Source organism: Poecilia formosa, unplaced genomic scaffold (genome assembly GCF_000485575.1).
Source record: "Poecilia formosa unplaced genomic scaffold, Poecilia_formosa-5.1.2 Scaffold638, whole genome shotgun sequence".
Lineage (NCBI taxonomy): Eukaryota > Metazoa > Chordata > Actinopteri > Cyprinodontiformes > Poeciliidae > Poecilia > Poecilia formosa.
In genome coordinates, this window is record NW_006800577.1 from 171,567 (window position 1) to 191,407 (window position 19,841).

Sequence of the window (19,841 nt, forward strand, 5' to 3'; positions counted from 1 at the left end):
CAGGAGAGGAGGAGGAGGTTTGACTGGGTGCACAGGCTCGTCTGCTTCACCAGTTCATACATTCAGAACTTTCCCTTAATTTGTGTGTCGGCATATGGATGTGTGTGCAATATGTGTAAATATTAAATTTATTTATTTTAAAGTATTTATCTTGCATAAACTCCCAGCTAAAGAAATAGCAAAAATATGCAAAACAAAACAAAAGAGGGCTTTTACAATGTCAGTGATGTTTTATACATTTCTTTTTTTAAAAGCACATTTAAAAGTAGGGCTGAAACGATTCATCGTGATGACTCAATTACTGAAATAATCAACTAATTTTGGAATTAATAAGTTGTTAACTAGAGTACACAGACTCCAAAAAAGGCCGTTTGCTAAACGAGTACCACCCTCAGAGCAGGAATTAAGTAAAAACTGTACAAAAATACATCCACATTGCATTAAAAAACATCTTTAAATATGTTCTACCCTGAACACCAATAGTGGTAGCTCCAGCTTCACCTAAAGGAATGACATGTTATTGCATTTCAGGAGATAAGATGTTTATTTTCTGACATAAAAAAGAACCAATTTGTTAATTAGCATCTATTAATGGATTTTCAATATTGTATAAAAAGGGTTAAATGAAAAATCTGCAGAATGTGCCATTTTTTGTGTGTGATTAATCGTTTAACCGTCAAAATAATCAACAGAATAATCAATTCCTAACTGATCGTTAGTCGCAGGCCTAGTAAAAAGTGACATTACAAATCCAAATTGATTAATCCTGACCAAACTTTTAAAAGTTTAATCTGGACTGAATCTATCCTGTACCAGTATGGAGTCAGACAAGCAGCTAATGGTGGCTGCAGGCAGCGAGGCTGAGCTTCAGCTCACATCGAGAGTCTTTTCAGACACATATGGATGTGATTTGACCAAATGACCAGATGCTGATTTCCCAAACATGTTTATCCTGCCAGACACAAAGCTCCAACAGAGATTCTGCACCAAAAGAGCAAACCTGGAAAAACCTCTGAGTCACAAAAGGCACAAGGGCCTCCCAGACAGCCAAAACACTTCCTCTAATTTACATTATCAGACATGAAAAGCAAATATCCCTTTTCACATTTAACTCCACTGGAAGCTGTTGTGCTGACGAGCGTTTTGCTTTGGTCTGAGTGGATACTTGCTGAAGATATAAACCGACAGTTCCAGAAAACAGTCATGTAGCCTTCCAGGCCATGTTGACGTTTGTACAGGTGTATAATTTATTATCTACTATGAGTAGCAATTAGTCACATTTTTCAGAGTACAAATAATGTGCCTGTGCTTTAGCATTTCTCACCGTTTAAGGGACATTTTTCCAACAAAAAAAAACACTACAATGTGAGGACCGGCTGCTCCTTATGAGACCCAAAACCCCATAAGAAGAAGTGCTGCATGAGGGTTAGACTAAAGAAATTGCTAAAAAATGAATGGAAGTCGATGAAAAATCTTTGCAAAGATAGAAAGATGTAAAAATGCGTGTATGCAGGTTACCTGAGGTTAGTGTTTTGGCTGTCCGGGGCCACGCGGGAACCATTTGAACTCGGGCTGCTGAAGAAAACAGGAGGACAGAAAGGGAGGGAGAAAAAGGAGAAAAAAAACAAAGGAGGAGAGAAAGTTAAAAGGCACCAAAAAAAAAAACACAGGCGAACGACACGAGTGAAGAATAAGGATGGGTTTAAAAAGAACAAACAGAAAAACAGATGTGGCAGAGAGGAAAATTAATAAGGAGGGCAGGTTCAAAGAAAATAAACCAGACAAAAAATATACAAGGAAGAGGAGAGAGACAAATGGGAAGATGAAAGTGGGTGAGAAGAAAACATGGACACGATGACATGGATAAAAAGATGGAAAGACAATCAGCAGGGAGATTTGAAGTTGGAGGAAGAGAAAAAACAAAAAAAATGAAATTAGATAAGGGCAAAGGAGCAATCAGTGCTAAAATCACATTATTTATGATTCAAACTGGAAATCATTGATTGAAAAGAACTTTACAATCAGATTATATAAAATGTAACCAAGTCTCTTAAAGTGGCAATAAGACTTTCCTAAGGGAAACCATTGGTGTCAACATTTGTTTAGTGTGAAAACAAAAACAGAGCAGATTGCTGAATAGATTCAGAAAGACTGTAATCAGAAACAGTCGGTTCAAATAATAAATGAAAGTAGTTTAAGAAAAATCTGTTTCCAAATGCATCGAGATGCAGACATCAATGATTTTGACTCAATTAACATTTGTCACAACTCTATAGCAGTGATACTAATTTACAACCTCATTATGATTATCGCAGAAGGTTGAAGTCTGAAGCGCACTGACAGTTTATGTCGAGTATCGCATGAAAAAACAAAATCACTGGTATAAAATCTATGTCATTTGGAAGATGGGTGACATTCAGAGGAAATCTTTTAAAACAACAACCAAGAGGAATTATATTGGACATTTCAGCCAAAGTAAAACCGCTCACCTTTCCTGCTGCCAAAACCAGAAGCCTAAGCTAACAAGCTTTAGCATTACTGGCTTGTTAGCATAGCTAGTTGTTAATAATGCTAACAACTATCATTACAAGTTGTGAGCAGCGAGTAATACTAACAACTAGTAATGCTAGTTAGCAAGTAGTGCTAACTAGTTTGTTAGTAACGCTAACAAATGGTTTGTTTCTGCATGTTTCACCACCTCAAATTTAAGACATTTTAAGATTATTATGAATGAAATTTAAGACCTGTATAACACCAGTAATGTAGTAAAGAAAACTGAATATTCTGAATATTCTATATAGTAAGGCCATATATTTTTTTTTTTTTTGAGAATGAATATAGTATCATACAGGTTGGGAAAAGAAGTGAGCCAGTGGCAAAGTCAAATGTCGTCCAATGATGGACGCCAAAAAGCAAGCTAGCTAGAAAGGGTTTTGTAGGGACTAGTTAGCAGTAGCCTCAACCGCCTCGAGTCACGGAAGATGTCTGTGCGTGACTCGAGCTTTAAACTAAACAGAGTATAGAAGGTCAAATAGTCCTACCAATCTGTGATTAACACATTTAATGTCAACTTACATATTTTCCAATAAATTTAAGATAATTTAAGGCTTTATTTTATTTCTACATGCATGAATTAAAGACTTTTTAAGGATGTGCAGACACCCTGATACAGGCATTTCTCAAACTGGGACTCTTGCATTGACCTCAAATGTTCCGTCATCAGAGCCTGACAAAGCTACGACCGCACTCACTTGAGCACCAGATGCAGGTTAGCAGACAGTCGTGGATCTGTGAACTGCGTTGTTCGATTGTTGTGGTCAACAAAGTAGACGCGGCCAGTGGCGGTGTTCCTGATCTCCCAGCCTGGAGGCAGTGGTCCCAGCTCCTCACAGTTCACATTGCTTAAGTCCCTAACAGGAAAAGAAAAACAGAAAAGAAAGCATACATGCTGACATCTTGAAACCGGAAGGCAAATGTAAAAAGTATAAACTTCATAAGACACATAAATAAGGTGCAATCATCTTAGTCTTTCTTCCTAATTCTTCCCACTCTCGTTCTGCTCTTCATCCTTGAAACTCCAATCTGGGATAATAATGTGGCTGTTGCCTTTGTGTGTGAAGTGAGGACACATTAGTCAGGAATGAAACGCTGGTTTTCTTTCCCTCATCACAAATACCAAATCTTTTCAGCAGCTCCGTCTAAAATGACTGAACCCAGATGTTGTTGCTGTGGGTTGGACGTCGTCCTCCTGCTCAGCCACGGCCAAAAATGCAGAGAAACGGCCCGGCGTGTAATGTTTAGGGAATTGGGTAACGAACTCTAAAGTGTTAGCGAAACAGCATGACAGAATCCGCCGTCTCATTCCACAACGATCCAAAAAAAAAAACAAAAAAACAGAAACAAAAAAAACATGCTGATCCAACTTTAAACAATTGGCCTGGCTGGCCAAGATCTGAGCCTAAAGTTTGACTAAAAGTCTGTTTCTGAAAGCAAAACAGCAAGAAGAGGAAAACGTACACCTGCTGAAGGCAAAGGCCGCTTCTTCTTGAGTCTGACATTTTAAAGCCACAGAGGTCGGCTCTTTAGTCAAACATGTTTTTGGCTGAATTCGACTGTGTGATTGGACTCAACTGGAATGAACTGAATTAGCTTGAATTTCTGCTGGACCAGATTTCAATCAGGTGGATGCGTATTGGGTCTGTTTAATTTGTGTCTTCGGACGGCTCCTGCTGTACAAACAAAATGCTCTAAATTACACAAACAGAAATAAACAAGGCTGAAGGAGGTACCTGGGGACTCGGGGGTCGTGCCAGGTGCTGACTCCGGTCTGAGTGTGGAGGAAATACACCTGGCCCTGCTGGGTGGTTCTTTGTTCTGAAACAGAAATCAATTTGATTAGAACCTTTAAAAAAATAAAAAATCCAAACAATAAATTGAGCTTATTAATAAGGCTCTGCTGGCCAAACATAGAAAAGGCAACTTGTCCATGTTGTGAATGAAGTCTATTATTTAGATTTCATTCACTTACAACTATGTACTCGTAATATTACAACTTTATTATTATAATTTCACTATTATTTTTCATTTTCTTGGCGTAACGCTCCGTCATAATTTCTATCATAAAGCTTTATTACTTTTTCTCTGAGTTTTAGCAGCACACAGATTATAAATGGCACTTTGAGTAAATATGGCATTGTGACTGCAACACTGAAACAAGTTGCCTGCAACAATCTTGAAATGATAACTGCGACTCCGTTTATTACGCAGCTCAGACCGTTTTTATTTCTCCTCCTTTCGCAGTTTAAGACAGAATCTTAAATGTTCGGATTAAAGCATTTTAGCAATATGTGACTAAAGAGAGCAACCGATTTAACTTCAATTTAAACTTACTGGGAATTGGCTGCCAATATGTTTGTGCGAATAATTTGCATAAAACATCTAAAAACGTAGAAATCAGTGTTAACAGGTCAAAACTCCAGACAGATTTCTCCTTGGCAGAAATAGTACCTGCTGCCACTACTGTACACATACTCAAAAGCTGATCCATCACAACAAACCCCCCGCCCAGCTTCCTGCTGCCTCGCTCCTTTTTCCCCTTCATTGCCTCTGTTTCTGTCTGGCCACTTCCAGCGAGCGGTTCAGAGAGTTCAGCCGAGGAAGAGCCGCTCTGAAGCTGCCGGGCATCAGTGACTCACTTTGCCCGACCTCGACCAGCCTCACTGGACACACGGGGACCTTTCAAAGGAGACACAGTGCCCAGCAGTGTCATTCTGAATCACTGACATGTAGAACGCCGGGGCTTTTTAAATCGTCTCTGAGGGCTTTGTGGTTGGGACTGTGGATGAATCCTAAAAGTACACTTTTTCTGACGGCAAAAAAAAAAAACTTTCAAAGTCGCCAATTAAGTACACTTCGCAGTGTGGTCATTTTTCCAGTGTATTGCTGAACAATGGGAAGCTCTGAATTTTTTCGCAGAGAAAGGAGAAACGGCGAAAGTTTAAAAGTTGATGAAAACATCAAACTACTTTCTTTTACAGTATTGTTGAAACATCAGACCTTTCATAGCATTTCAGTCTGTCACTTCCTAAAACAGATATTTTAAAAATCCAAATGAGTCATCTTGAACTTGAGTGGGCGTTTGGTGACTTTGTGTCAAATGAAGAACTTCTTTGCGTTTATATTTTTTTTAGGAGTCGGTGTGAAATCTGAGCTGTTACCCGGTAAGATCAGGGATGAATATATCATCACATATCTCTGATGAAAAACTACACAAGATAAAAACCTAATAAGAGGAAACAAGCCTGTATGACCTCCAGAATAAATGCTTCTGAAGTCTGGTTTAAAGATTAAGTTATGGTCCGTTGTCCTCTGTCAACCCACCCACCCGTCTGCCATGAATGTCGTCACAAAACGAGGTTTGTGGAGATTGAATTTAAGCCCAGCTGGCAAGCAAAGTAACAAATCTTGATCTTAGAAAAAAGCAAATGTCCCACTTAATCTCAGCGTTCGGTGCAATAGTAGGAAGCTTTGTAGCGGTTAGGGAGGTGTCTGGATAAACCCTTAATGAGTTTTGTAACATCCTAAGAAGGTAGGAGCAATGTCGCAATGATTAAAATAGTTGGATTTAGTATTTAATCCTAAACCATCACAATACAGACTTTACTAATTGTCATAGAAAGTAGGTCAGACACAGGATAGAATAAGAGACCATAAGCAGCAGTTCACACCAAATGAATGCAGGATTAGCAGGTAATAGTGATGCACCAGAGTTTGATGCACCAGAGTTTGAGGACCCAGCTACTTGAAGTAGGAGCGCTGAAATACGCTAATGTTCACGAAATAGAATACTTACAGAAAGACTTCTGTATGTTTATTCTATTTCCTCAATACTGTGTGTTAATCTTCAAGTCCTACACCTGCAGCTTTACTAACTTTAAAAAAATAATAATGTAAAACTGAACCAAAGCCTTCCAATTCCAATTGGGAACGTTGACGCACTTCAGCAAATCTTCCAGATATTCTGATTCGGCAGAAACCTAAACCAGTGATGAGCGGGCAGGTGTTCGGTGGAGCCAGTCTGCTTCTCACCGTAGCCCTCGGGCAGATCGGGCGGCGTATGCAGGTGCGTTCGACTCATGTAGTTCCGATGCCGCTGCGATCGGACCCGCCGCTCCTGGATGCGCTGTTCGCCCGGAGGTCCGCTGGCCACGGCCCCGTTAACGGGAGTCATCACCGGCGTGTTTTCGTCTACCACGCAGCTCAGCGGACGCCCGGACGGGCTAGAGTACTCCGACGCCGGCCTGGAAAACGAGCACAGAGCGTGAGTGATTCTGGACAGGGGGAAAACAAGCGCTGGATTAACATACTTCCTGAAACGTGCAAAATTATTTTAGCAAATGCAAAAAAACAGAAAGGTTTTAAAAGCATGGAGGGGTTATCAGCTGACATTACGCTGCATCAGCAACCACTGTTCGGTGCATGTCGTCTGCAGACAGAAAGCAGGATTATCCTAACTATTTAAACTATTTACAATTAGGCTAATAAAATTATTTACAACACACTGTCGCTACATGCCTATTTTCAATGTGCTGCATGGTTCCCACAGGTGATTTTTCCTCATCATTGATCCACTCGCCTGCAGACATCATCAGTTTGGAAGCATAACTTATTTTTATGACGCTGTGATAAATGGTTGCTGACAGAATACTAAAAACTAATATAATGTTACCACAGCAGTACAATGGTGGGTAACCATGGTAACCGGTGGCAGTTCAAAGGCAGGTTGGCGCTTTCTGCAGACAGGTTGTGTGCGCCACCCATCGTGTTTACAAACAAATTATGCTTCCATATATTACAGCCATAAGTGGCAGACTGATTTCTCTTATATTTTTTAAAATATACATGAATCATAGTAAATTTATAAAACAACTTGGGTTTTTACTTTTCAAAAAAAGTTGCCTATATTTGGTTTTTATTGCTCAGAATTAACAAAAAAGACATTTTATTTTCCGTTGAGACCTTTAAAAACTCTCAAAGTGGATCCTTTTCTTTTATAGTTTTGGATCGACAATAATTTACACACCCTTTTCAACAATAACAAAAAAAATACTATTTTACTCATTAAATTAAAGTATTGCAACTTGCTTTATAGTTGAGAAGGTTAAAAATAAGTCAGTATTTTTGNCGTGCGTGAATTTGTTTTGTCAACCCAAAAGTTGGTGTTTGCACTCGTCCTCCACAGGTTAAATCCGACGCGCGCATACACACACACACACACACACACACACACACACGTGTATATATATATATATATAGGACCAAACACACTCAACACTTCTTAAAACATCAGTGCAAATATTGATGTACATGTCAGGAAGATTTACAGCTTGGTTGGGAAAACACCGAGCCACTGATGCCCATCTAAAAATACCCTCTCCAAACACTGATGTAATCTCTCAAGCAGATTTTTTCTGGCGGTGCAAAAGAAGGAAGCAGAGTATGTGAGAGACAGTGTGGTACACCACAGCCGTGCAGATGTGTCTGACTGTCTGACAATTCAAGGCCTTCACCATCTCAGGTAAAAGGCAACAGTCGTAGTCAGATCTAGAGCAGCAGAGAGCCGAGGTGCAAATTGTGCAAAATGTCAGCTCAGTTCGTAAATGCACAATCTGTTCATCTTGCAGACAAAACAAAAGCTTTCTGTTTGGAGGGTTGTATGAAAAATGTCAAAAACAAAAGTCGTGTAAAAATGTGTGGCATTTTAGCAATGGAAGGAGATTTGATAGACGCAACTTCTGTGCAGTTTTTATGCCAAAGTGGAATAAAACATATTTGAAAAACACAATAAAGTTATTTTCTCAGCTGCCATTTTATGAGTCTAGATGAAGTAAATGGTCATTAGAGAATCTGAAAATTATGGAAACTGAAATTATGAGAAAGTTAAACAGTTTTATTATTCTAAATAGGAAAAAATTACATATCTTCACAAAAAAAAAAAAAATTCTAAATGAGAGTTTGTAAATAGAGACGATAGCAACGGGGTTTAGGTATTTAAATAGGATTTTTTAAATTTGTTTTTGGTTTATCCAAAGCAACTCATATTCCTGTTATAGTTAAATGTAAGAAACAAAATCTAAGTTTCCTTTTCAAACCACCACAAGATGACATCATAATATAACCCTGTTAAACATCAAGTATATTTCTCCAAACCTATTTGGTAAATTGTGCATGAAAACAAAACAAAAAAAGCTTTAAGAAGAGGTTTTTTTTAATAAACACTCAAAAATAGCATTTGAGGGTTGACTCAAACTCAAACACATCTCTTCTGTCTTTGTGGGTCCTGTGTTTAGTGCCATGGCCTTTGTCGCTTAATCTGTAAATAATTTAACCGCATGGTGAGCAGACAGTCCAGGTGTAGTGCATTTTGGAAAAGGAGAAAAAAAAGGGGGGGAATACTGAATGTTTGGTGATTGGGATCAGATTCTTTCCATTCGGAGAAAACAAATCCTCATTAAGGCTTTAATGGTTTGATCACAGCCTCTGAAACGTGAAGAGGAATAAATGCTCTGAAGCAGCAACCAATGACATAGTAACGACCAATAACTAACACCTGCCAATAATTTAATACTTATTTTTTAAACCGAAATACTCATTACCAGTAACTGTGTAAAACAATTAGGTCATATGACCATGGTTCACCTTTAGGCCGCGCACTGTGAGCGTCCATCTTTTTGAGACTAGAAGAGACAGAGTGGCACAATAGCGGCATCTTTTTCCTGCCTAGTGATAAGTACTGTAATCTTATATTCTGGTGTGAATTAAAAACAAAATCCAATCAACAGGCGGAAGAGATTTTAGTTGAAAGGCGTAAAACCAGAGAGCATTTAGAGGAGCCATAACCCACAGATCAGGAGAGGAGGAGGAGGTTTGACTGGGTGCACAGGCTCGTCTGCTTCACCAGTTCATACATTCAGAACTTTCCCTTAATTTGTGTGTCGGCATATGGATGTGTGTGCAATATGTGTAAATATTAAATTTATTTATTTTAAAGTATTTATCTTGCATAAACTCCCAGCTAAAGAAATAGCAAAAATATGCAAAACAAAACAAAAGAGGATTTTTACAATGTCAGTGATGTTTTATACATTTCTTTTTTTAAAAGCACATTTAAAAGTAGGGCTGAAACGATTCATCGTGATGACTCAATTACTGAAATAATCAACTAATTTTGGAATTAATAAGTTGTTAACTAGAGTACACAGACTCCAAAAAAGGCCGTTTGCTAAACGAGTACCACCCTCAGAGCAGGAATTAAGTAAAAACTGTACAAAAATACATCCACATTGCATTAAAAAACATCTTTAAATATGTTCTACCCTGAACACCAATAGTGGTAGCTCCAGCTTCACCTAAAGGAATGACATGTTATTGCATTTCAGGAGATAAGATGTTTATTTTCTGACATAAAAAAGAACCAATTTGTTAATTAGCATCTATTAATGGATTTTCAATATTGTATAAAAAGGGTTAAATGAAAAATCTGCAGAATGTGCCATTTTTTGTGTGTGATTAATCGTTTAACCGTCAAAATAATCAACAGAATAATCAATTCCTAACTGATCGTTAGTCGCAGGCCTAGTAAAAAGTGACATTACAAATCCAAATTGATTAATCCTGACCAAACTTTTAAAAGTTTAATCTGGACTGAATCTATCCTGTACCAGTATGGAGTCAGACAAGCAGCTAATGGTGGCTGCAGGCAGCGAGGCTGAGCTTCAGCTCACATCGAGAGTCTTTTCAGACACATATGGATGTGATTTGACCAAATGACCAGATGCTGATTTCCCAAACATGTTTATCCTGCCAGACACAAAGCTCCAACAGAGATTCTGCACCAAAAGAGCAAACCTGGAAAAACCTCTGAGTCACAAAAGGCACAAGGGCCTCCCAGACAGCCAAAACACTTCCTCTAATTTACATTATCAGACATGAAAAGCAAATATCCCTTTTCACATTTAACTCCACTGGAAGCTGTTGTGCTGACGAGCGTTTTGCTTTGGTCTGAGTGGATACTTGCTGAAGATATAAACCGACAGTTCCAGAAAACAGTCATGTAGCCTTCCAGGCCATGTTGACGTTTGTACAGGTGTATAATTTATTATCTACTATGAGTAGCAATTAGTCACATTTTTCAGAGTACAAATAATGTGCCTGTGCTTTAGCATTTCTCACCGTTTAAGGGACATTTTTCCAACAAAAAAAAACACTACAATGTGAGGACCGGCTGCTCCTTATGAGACCCAAAACCCCATAAGAAGAAGTGCTGCATGAGGGTTAGACTAAAGAAATTGCTAAAAAATGAATGGAAGTCGATGAAAAATCTTTGCAAAGATAGAAAGATGTAAAAATGCGTGTATGCAGGTTACCTGAGGTTAGTGTTTTGGCTGTCCGGGGCCACGCGGGAACCATTTGAACTCGGGCTGCTGAAGAAAACAGGAGGACAGAAAGGGAGGGAGAAAAAGGAGAAAAAAAACAAAGGAGGAGAGAAAGTTAAAAGGCACCAAAAAAAAAAACACAGGCGAACGACACGAGTGAAGAATAAGGATGGGTTTAAAAAGAACAAACAGAAAAACAGATGTGGCAGAGAGGAAAATTAATAAGGAGGGCAGGTTCAAAGAAAATAAACCAGACAAAAAATATACAAGGAAGAGGAGAGAGACAAATGGGAAGATGAAAGTGGGTGAGAAGAAAACATGGACACGATGACATGGATAAAAAGATGGAAAGACAATCAGCAGGGAGATTTGAAGTTGGAGGAAGAGAAAAAACAAAAAAAATGAAATTAGATAAGGGCAAAGGAGCAATCAGTGCTAAAATCACATTATTTATGATTCAAACTGGAAATCATTGATTGAAAAGAACTTTACAATCAGATTATATAAAATGTAACCAAGTCTCTTAAAGTGGCAATAAGACTTTCCTAAGGGAAACCATTGGTGTCAACATTTGTTTAGTGTGAAAACAAAAACAGAGCAGATTGCTGAATAGATTCAGAAAGACTGTAATCAGAAACAGTCGGTTCAAATAATAAATGAAAGTAGTTTAAGAAAAATCTGTTTCCAAATGCATCGAGATGCAGACATCAATGATTTTGACTCAATTAACATTTGTCACAACTCTATAGCAGTGATACTAATTTACAACCTCATTATGATTATCGCAGAAGGTTGAAGTCTGAAGCGCACTGACAGTTTATGTCGAGTATCGCATGAAAAAACAAAATCACTGGTATAAAATCTATGTCATTTGGAAGATGGGTGACATTCAGAGGAAATCTTTTAAAACAACAACCAAGAGGAATTATATTGGACATTTCAGCCAAAGTAAAACCGCTCACCTTTCCTGCTGCCAAAACCAGAAGCCTAAGCTAACAAGCTTTAGCATTACTGGCTTGTTAGCATAGCTAGTTGTTAATAATGCTAACAACTATCATTACAAGTTGTGAGCAGCGAGTAATACTAACAACTAGTAATGCTAGTTAGCAAGTAGTGCTAACTAGTTTGTTAGTAACGCTAACAAATGGTTTGTTTCTGCATGTTTCACCACCTCAAATTTAAGACATTTTAAGATTATTATGAATGAAATTTAAGACCTGTATAACACCAGTAATGTAGTAAAGAAAACTGAATATTCTGAATATTCTATATAGTAAGGCCATATATTTTTTTTTTTTTTGAGAATGAATATAGTATCATACAGGTTGGGAAAAGAAGTGAGCCAGTGGCAAAGTCAAATGTCATCCAATGATGGACGCCAAAAAGCAAGCTAGCTGGAAGGGGTTTTGTAGGGGCTAGTTAGCAGTAGCCTCAACGGCCTCGAGTCACGGAAGATGTCTGCGCGTGACTCGAGCTTTAAACTAAACAGAGTACAGAAGGTCAAATAGTCCTACCAATCTGTGATTAACGCATTTAATGTCAACTTACATATTTTCCAATAAATTTAAGATAATTTAAGGCTTTATTTTATTTCTACATGCATGAATTAAAGACTTTTTAAGGATGTGCAGACACCCTGATACAGGCATTTCTCAAACTGGGACTCTTGCATTGACCTCAAATGTTCCGTCATCAGAGCCTGACAAAGCTACGACCGCACTCACTTGAGCACCAGATGCAGGTTAGCAGACAGTCGTGGATCTGTGAACTGCGTTGTTCGATTGTTGTGGTCAACAAAGTAGACGCGGCCAGTGGCGGTGTTCCTGATCTCCCAGCCTGGAGGCAGTGGTCCCAGCTCCTCACAGTTCACATTGCTTAAGTCCCTAACAGGAAAAGAAAAACAGAAAAGAAAGCATACATGCTGACATCTTGAAACCGGAAGGCAAATGTAAAAAGTATAAACTTCATAAGACACATAAATAAGGTGCAATCATCTTAGTCTTTCTTCCTAATTCTTCCCACTCTCGTTCTGCTCTTCATCCTTGAAACTCCAATCTGGGATAATAATGTGGCTGTTGCCTTTGTGTGTGAAGTGAGGACACATTAGTCAGGAATGAAACGCTGGTTTTCTTTCCCTCATCACAAATACCAAATCTTTTCAGCAGCTCCGTCTAAAATGACTGAACCCAGATGTTGTTGCTGTGGGTTGGACGTCGTCCTCCTGCTCAGCCACGGCCAAAAATGCAGAGAAACGGCCCGGCGTGTAATGTTTAGGGAATTGGGTAACGAACTCTAAAGTGTTAGCGAAACAGCATGACAGAATCCGCCGTCTCATTCCACAACGATCCAAAAAAAAAAACAAAAAAACAGAAACAAAAAAAACATGCTGATCCAACTTTAAACAATTGGCCTGGCTGGCCAAGATCTGAGCCTAAAGTTTGACTAAAAGTCTGTTTCTGAAAGCAAAACAGCAAGAAGAGGAAAACGTACACCTGCTGAAGGCAAAGGCCGCTTCTTCTTGAGTCTGACATTTTAAAGCCACAGAGGTCGGCTCTTTAGTCAAACATGTTTTTGGCTGAATTCGACTGTGTGATTGGACTCAACTGGAATGAACTGAATTAGCTTGAATTTCTGCTGGACCAGATTTCAATCAGGTGGATGCGTATTGGGTCTGTTTAATTTGTGTCTTCGGACGGCTCCTGCTGTACAAACAAAATGCTCTAAATTACACAAACAGAAATAAACAAGGCTGAAGGAGGTACCTGGGGACTCGGGGGTCGTGCCAGGTGCTGACTCCGGTCTGAGTGTGGAGGAAATACACCTGGCCCTGCTGGGTGGTTCTTTGTTCTGAAACAGAAATCAATTTGATTAGAACCTTTAAAAAAATAAAAAATCCAAACAATAAATTGAGCTTATTAATAAGGCTCTGCTGGCCAAACATAGAAAAGGCAACTTGTCCATGTTGTGAATGAAGTCTATTATTTAGATTTCATTCACTTACAACTATGTACTCGTAATATTACAACTTTATTATTATAATTTCACTATTATTTTTCATTTTCTTGGCGTAACGCTCCGTCATAATTTCTATCATAAAGCTTTATTACTTTTTCTCTGAGTTTTAGCAGCACACAGATTATAAATGGCACTTTGAGTAAATATGGCATTGTGACTGCAACACTGAAACAAGTTGCCTGCAACAATCTTGAAATGATAACTGCGACTCCGTTTATTACGCAGCTCAGACCGTTTTTATTTCTCCTCCTTTCGCAGTTTAAGACAGAATCTTAAATGTTCGGATTAAAGCATTTTAGCAATATGTGACTAAAGAGAGCAACCGATTTAACTTCAATTTAAACTTACTGGGAATTGGCTGCCAATATGTTTGTGCGAATAATTTGCATAAAACATCTAAAAACGTAGAAATCAGTGTTAACAGGTCAAAACTCCAGACAGATTTCTCCTTGGCAGAAATAGTACCTGCTGCCACTACTGTACACATACTCAAAAGCTGATCCATCACAACAAACCCCCCGCCCAGCTTCCTGCTGCCTCGCTCCTTTTTCCCCTTCATTGCCTCTGTTTCTGTCTGGCCACTTCCAGCGAGCGGTTCAGAGAGTTCAGCCGAGGAAGAGCCGCTCTGAAGCTGCCGGGCATCAGTGACTCACTTTGCCCGACCTCGACCAGCCTCACTGGACACACGGGGACCTTTCAAAGGAGACACAGTGCCCAGCAGTGTCATTCTGAATCACTGACATGTAGAACGCCGGGGCTTTTTAAATCGTCTCTGAGGGCTTTGTGGTTGGGACTGTGGATGAATCCTAAAAGTACACTTTTTCTGACGGCAAAAAAAAAAAACTTTCAAAGTCGCCAATTAAGTACACTTCGCAGTGTGGTCATTTTTCCAGTGTATTGCTGAACAATGGGAAGCTCTGAATTTTTTCGCAGAGAAAGGAGAAACGGCGAAAGTTTAAAAGTTGATGAAAACATCAAACTACTTTCTTTTACAGTATTGTTGAAACATCAGACCTTTCATAGCATTTCAGTCTGTCACTTCCTAAAACAGATATTTTAAAAATCCAAATGAGTCATCTTGAACTTGAGTGGGCGTTTGGTGACTTTGTGTCAAATGAAGAACTTCTTTGCGTTTATATTTTTTTTAGGAGTCGGTGTGAAATCTGAGCTGTTACCCGGTAAGATCAGGGATGAATATATCATCACATATCTCTGATGAAAAACTACACAAGATAAAAACCTAATAAGAGGAAACAAGCCTGTATGACCTCCAGAATAAATGCTTCTGAAGTCTGGTTTAAAGATTAAGTTATGGTCCGTTGTCCTCTGTCAACTCACCCACCCGTCTGCCATGAATGTCGTCACAAAACGAGGTTTGTGGAGATTGAATTTAAGCCCAGCTGGCAAGCAAAGTAACAAATCTTGATCTTAGAAAAAAGCAAATATCCCACTTAATCTCAGTGTTCAGTGCAATAGTAGGAAGCCTTGTAGCGGTTAGGGAGGTGTCTGGATAAACCCTTAATGAGTTTTGTAACATCCTAAGAAGGTAGGAGCAATGTCGCAATGATTAAAATAGTTGGATTTAGTATTTAAACCTAAACCATCACAATACAGACTTTACTAATTGTCATAGAAAGTAGGTCAGACACAGGATAGAATAAGAGACCATAAGCAGCAGTCCACACCAAATCAATGCAGGATTAGCAGGTAATAGTGATGCACCAGAGTTTGATGCACCAGAGTTTGAGGACCCAGCTACTTGAAGTAGGAGCGCTGAAATACGCTAATGTTCACGAAATAGAATACTTACAGAAAGACTTCTGTATGTTTATTCTATTTCCTCAATATTGTGTGCTAATCTTCAAGTCCTACACCTGCAGCTTTACTAACTTTAAAAAAATAATAATGTAAAACTGAACCAAAGCCTTCCAATTCCAATTGGGAACGTTGACGCACTTCAGCAAATCTTCCAGATATTCTGATCCGGCAGAAAGCTAAGCCAGTGACGAGTGGGCAGGTGTTCGGTGGAGCCAGTCTGCTTCTCACCGTAGCCCTCGGGCAGATCGGGCGGCGTATGCAGGTGCGTTCGACTCATGTAGTTCCGATGCCGCTGCGATCGGACCCGCCGCTCCTGGATGCGCTGTTCGCCCGGAGGTCCGCTGGCCACGGCCCCGTTAACGGGAGTCATCACCGGCGTGTTTTCGTCTACCACGCAGCTCAGCGGACGCCCGGACGGGCTGGAGTACTCCGACGCCGGCCTGGAAAACGAGCACAGAGCGTGAGTGATTCTGGACAGGGGGAAAACAAGCGCTGGATTAACATACTTCCTGAAACGTGCGAAATTATTTTAGCAAATGCAAAAAAACAGAAAGGTTTTAAAAGCATGGAGGGGTTATCAGCTGACATTACGCTGCATCAGCAACCACTGTTCGGTGCATGTCGTCTGCAGACAGAAAGCAGGATTATCCTAACTATTTAAACTATTTACAATTAGGCTAATAAAATTATTTACAACACACTGTCGCTACATGCCTATTTTCAATGTGCTGCATGGTTCCCACAGGTGATTTTTCCTCATCATTGATCCACTCGCCTGCAGACATCGTCAGTTTGGAAGCATAACTTATTTTTATGACGCTGTGATAAATGGTTGCTGACAGAATACTAAAAACTAATATAATGTTACCACAGCAGTACAATGGTGGGTAACCATGGTAACCGGTGGCAGTTCAAAGGCAGGTTGGCGCTTTCTGCAGACAGGTTGTGTGCGCCACCCATCGTGTTTACAAACAAATTATGCTTCCATATATTACAGCCATAAGTGGCAGACTGATTTCTCTTATATTTTTTAAAATATACATGAATCATAGTAAATTTATAAAACAACTTGGGTTTTTACTTTTCAAAAAAAGTTGCCTATATTTGGTTTTTATTGCTCAGAATTAACAAAAAAGACATTTTATTTTCCGTTGAGACCTTTAAAAACTCTCAAAGTGGATCCTTTTCTTTTATAGTTTTGGATCGACAATAATTTACACACCCTTTTCAACAATAACAAAAAAAATACTATTTTACTTATTAAATTAAAGTATTGCAACTTGCTTTATAGTTGAGAAGGTTAAAAATAAGTCAGTATTTTTGCTCTTTTTTGTTGATGTTTTTGTGAAAGTAGTTGGTTTTATTGTGGATTTTATTCTATTTCATCTATATAAACTAGATCAAATCCCCAAAAATATGATGGGTGTGTTTTTCTGGTATCATTTATGGTCTTACTGTTGTCAAAGATGATAGATGGTAGGGAAAAAAAACAACAAAAAGCCTTCGTGACCCAACAGCCTGTGCCAACATGTGTGTTACTTAAGAAAAAATACATGATAAGCAGACACAAACACAGTCCAACTCACTGAGTTTTTTTTGTGTGTGTGTGTGTGTGTGTGTGTGTGTAGCAGTGTCTAACCACCGTCTGGCCAGAGTTGCTGACGCCTTGGCTATCTAAAGCCTCGGACCCAGAAGTCTTTCACACACACTTTTCTCCCGCCCATTTCCTCCCTTCACGGTTCTCGTTTCTCCCCACCTTTGCCTCCACTTTTCTTTATCCTATCTTCACTCGCCTGATTGTTGCGGCATCTGAACAAATCTCTCCATCAAACATTTTAAAGATCCAACAACGAACATTTTTTTCACCCCCCCTCCACCTGCTCACCACCTGTAATTTCCCTCATCGCACCCCTTTGGCCCCATTTCTCACCATTTCCTCTCTTTCTCTCAGAACTCTGAGCGTTGCCGCTCAGAGCCGACTACAGATGCGTGGTAAAACTGGGTGAGAAGGTGCAGAGGTTTATTTGTTTACTCCCCTAATGGCTCCGCTGATATGCGCCAGGGAGGAAGGCGACAGTCGTTCTCGCAGCAAGTGAAGCCAGGCTGTCGGACTGACTGGCTAGGTTTATCTAGCTGTGCACGTGCACGCCTTCTTTGTCTTTGTGTGAGTGTGTGCACGCATGAAGCCCTGCTGGAGGAAACTGACAGCACTCATTACCAGCAGACTGTTATTGTTGTTGTGCGCTTAAGTGGAAGTGTTGTGTTTTGTTTTTTTTTTAAGAAGGGAAGTAGGAGAAAGTACAACTAGCATCTCTGTACCACATTAACTAAGCCGTTATTATAATATGCTCTACATCATTTTGTTTTGTGCCGTTCGCACGGCATACTGGTACCTGGTGGGTCTCTCCCACTGCGTGGTGCGGGTGATGTGGTTCAGGTACTGTATCCTCCCAGATGCTGTCCTCCTTTCTTCCCAGCTGTTGAATTCAAAGAAACCGGTAAATTGCATAAGCACTTCATCTTCAAAGTTTTATTTTTACCAACACACACAGATACTGACATTTAAAAACTCAGATTATAGTTAAATGTTCATGACAAAAAATGAAATGCTGACCCATCAGGCAAATCGTTGTCAAACAGGCGGCTGCAGTCGACCACTGGTCCCCCGGATCCGATGCGATCTCTGGACTGAAGACTCACTGGTTTTTGTGCAAAATGAAAGAGGACAGTTAATTAGTGATATTTACAGACCACAAGGCTCAAATAATGATATTAATACCATATAATGTGTGTGAACTCTTCTCAGCATGATGATGTGCGACTGAACAGTTATCAGCTGTTGAAATACTGGGAAAATCTGAATACATCCTTAGATCTACACATTTCTTTTATTTTTGTCATTTAAGCTGTAATTGAATTTGTTTCAGAAAAATAAATGGTGAGTTTAGGTAGAAAGCTGTCTGACTGCCCTACTTTTTATTACATGCATCAAAACTAAAAAAAACAAACAAAAACAAAAAAAAAAACTTTAATTTTAGGCACCAAACAAAACATGTTTTTTCATGAACTTTGTTTTGAATTTCATAAAAGTCTGAAAAAAGTTAAGACATGTGCAGAAATAAGGATATGGTTATAATTCATGATTTTCCTACAACAATTTAAAACTTTTCTTTAACCAAATTAAAAATAAAATAGGTGGAAAAAGTGCTGCTCAAAGAACAAAAAAATCTAATCAGCTAAATATGAGCAACAAAACAAATATAAAACAATTTTAAATAACTAAATTAGACATAATTTTGCACAGAAAAGCTAAGCGTTCTGCTCGACTTGAACTAGAAGCCAATGAATAAAATTTTAGTTATAAAACTGACTTTTAATGATCTACGACTCTTATGTGCAAAAGTTTCTCCAGAAGTCAGATGGCATTTCTGAAAAGGTTCTGCATAAGAGTTCACTTGGATCCATTAAGTAACACTTTTTTAACTGACAATAATTACTAAAATAAAATCAACAAATAAAAGCTAAAATCAAAATAAGAAAGTGAAAGCCTGGTTGGTGAATCTCTACCAGGCAGCCCTGCTTTTCAACCAGGTAGGACCGTCATCGCTGCAGATTTGCTTTAAGACCCACAATCTGACCTTGAAATACGAAGCGACTTCAAGCACATGCCACTGAACTGGAGCGGCCCTTACCTACTATCTGTCCTCTCACGGTGTCGTTATCATTGGGGCCCAGCCTGTTCAGGTCCAGTCTCTGATCTGCAAAAACCAGACCGACACAAATTCAGACCCTCTTTTACATTTTTGCCAAGAGTTTTCAACGGACACTGAAAAAAAATAAAATAAAATATCGATTTTATTTGTGTGCGACATTATGAACAAACTTCCAGAAGACTGCAAAGCCGCTGGAATATGACCTTGTTTAAATTGAGGCTAAAACCCACCTGTTTAGAGTTCTAGTAACTGGAACATTGATCAGAATATTTGATGGATATTTCTTTAATTTGCTTTGATGATGGCATTTGACAAAATTTAATGTTTATTGCTTGTTTCATAGTTGATTAATGTATTTCTT

General features: G+C 39.1%; 1 protein-coding gene across 1 annotated transcript in view; it reads right to left on the reverse strand.

Moving 5' to 3' along the window:
- Positions 1-19,841, reverse strand: part of LOC103130484 (E3 ubiquitin-protein ligase SMURF2) — a 48,421-nt gene that overhangs the window by 14,408 nt on the left and 14,172 nt on the right. Inside the window, exons 6-12 of the mRNA XM_007541883.2 lie at positions 19,460-19,525; positions 18,382-18,466; positions 18,161-18,244; positions 6,589-6,800; positions 4,290-4,374; positions 3,252-3,410; positions 1,519-1,575 (exon numbers count right to left, since the gene is read on the reverse strand). Of these exons, the coding sequence (XP_007541945.1) occupies positions 1,519-1,575; positions 3,252-3,410; positions 4,290-4,374; positions 6,589-6,800; positions 18,161-18,244; positions 18,382-18,466; positions 19,460-19,525 (748 nt within the window). The remainder of the gene's footprint in view (positions 1-1,518; positions 1,576-3,251; positions 3,411-4,289; positions 4,375-6,588; positions 6,801-18,160; positions 18,245-18,381; positions 18,467-19,459; positions 19,526-19,841) is intronic.